This window comes from Aureococcus anophagefferens (assembly GCF_000186865.1).
Source record: "Aureococcus anophagefferens unplaced genomic scaffold AURANscaffold_1880, whole genome shotgun sequence".
NCBI classification, from domain to species: Eukaryota; class Pelagophyceae; order Pelagomonadales; family Pelagomonadaceae; genus Aureococcus; species Aureococcus anophagefferens.
This window is the reverse complement of record NW_008706579.1, coordinates 1-1156: the sequence shown is the minus strand read 5'-3', so window position 1 is coordinate 1156 and position 1156 is coordinate 1. Positions and strand designations below refer to the sequence as shown.

At 75.8% G+C, this 1156-nt stretch overlaps 1 protein-coding gene across 1 annotated transcript; it reads right to left on the bottom strand.

Moving 5' to 3' along the window:
• Positions 1 to 287: 287 nt before the first annotated feature.
• On the bottom strand, positions 288 to 1156 carry AURANDRAFT_69463 (expressed protein; the record flags this gene model as incomplete). The annotated part of the gene is made up of 1 exon (XM_009045233.1): positions 288 to 1156. A coding segment is annotated over one exon (869 nt), but the record flags the coding sequence as incomplete, so codon positions are not given.

The following is a 1156-nucleotide window of genomic DNA, read 5'->3' as shown; positions in this document are numbered from 1 at the left end:
GGGCGTGACGCAGGAGCAGGTCGGTCGCTCGCCGCCGCCGGCCGCGGGCCTCGACGTGGGTGCAGGCGCCGGCGTCCGCGCCGCGCAGGAGCAGCAGGAGCGCGGGCACCGGCTTGGGCCGCGCGTCCGCGACCTTGGGCGGGCCCTCGAGCGCCGTGTCTTGGAGGGGGTTGCGCACCAGCCCGCCGCCGTAGTCCTCCTCCTCCAGCGCCGCTGCGGGGTCCGCCGAGTCCGCGCCGAGCGCCAGTTGCAACGCGCGCTCCTCGCCGGAGACCGGCGGCGCGGACGTGTCGATCGCCGCCGCCGCCGTCGCTGGAGAGGTAGTCGACGATGAGCGAGAGGAACTGGCCCGCGGCGACCTTGCCCAAGGCGTCGCGGGAGAGCGCCTCGAAGCGCTCGCGGTAGGCCTCGTCGGCGTAGAACGCCGCGAGGAGCGCGAGGAACGTCCCCGCGAGGCGGACGCGGACGTGGTGCAGCTTCTTGCGCACCTCCTGGCCGGCCTCCGCGCCGCTCGGGCCGACCTTCGTCAGGTTCCGCGCCTGGACGAGCGCGCGGCCCTGGAACTCGAAGTCCTGCTTGAGCACCAGGTGGAGCACGTGGAAGACGCCGTGGAGCCGGTCGTGCTCGACGACGCCGAGCGCCCGCACGCGCGAGAAGACCTTGAGCAGGTCCTCGGCCTCGTCCGCCGTCGGCACGCCCGCGACGACGGCCTCGGCGAGCTTGTGCACGACGGAGGCGAAGCGGGAGACCGTGAGCCCGTCGCAGCAGCTCACCGCCTCGCCCTCGGTCGCCGACGGCTTCGTCCGCTCCGCGACCGTGCAAAAGCCGTCGAGCTCGCGGAGCAGCGCGTGGAGGGACGACTCGCGCGCCGCGGCGTCGCCCGTCGCCGCGGCGTCGTCGGCGTCGCTCGCGAGCGCCATGGGCTCGACGTCCCCAGACGCGACGTCGGTCGCGCCGTCGCGGTCCCGGATCTCGGCCGCCTTCGCCGCGTAGTCGATGTCGTCGATGAGGCCCTCGTCGAGGAGGGCCTTCCAGCCCTGAAGCTCGGCCGCCGTCGCGTCCTCGGAGCCCTCGGCCGCCGTCGCGTCCTCGGAGCCCTCGGCCGCGGGCGCGTCCTCGGAGCCCTCGGCGGTCGCGCGCTCCGACGGCGGCGGCG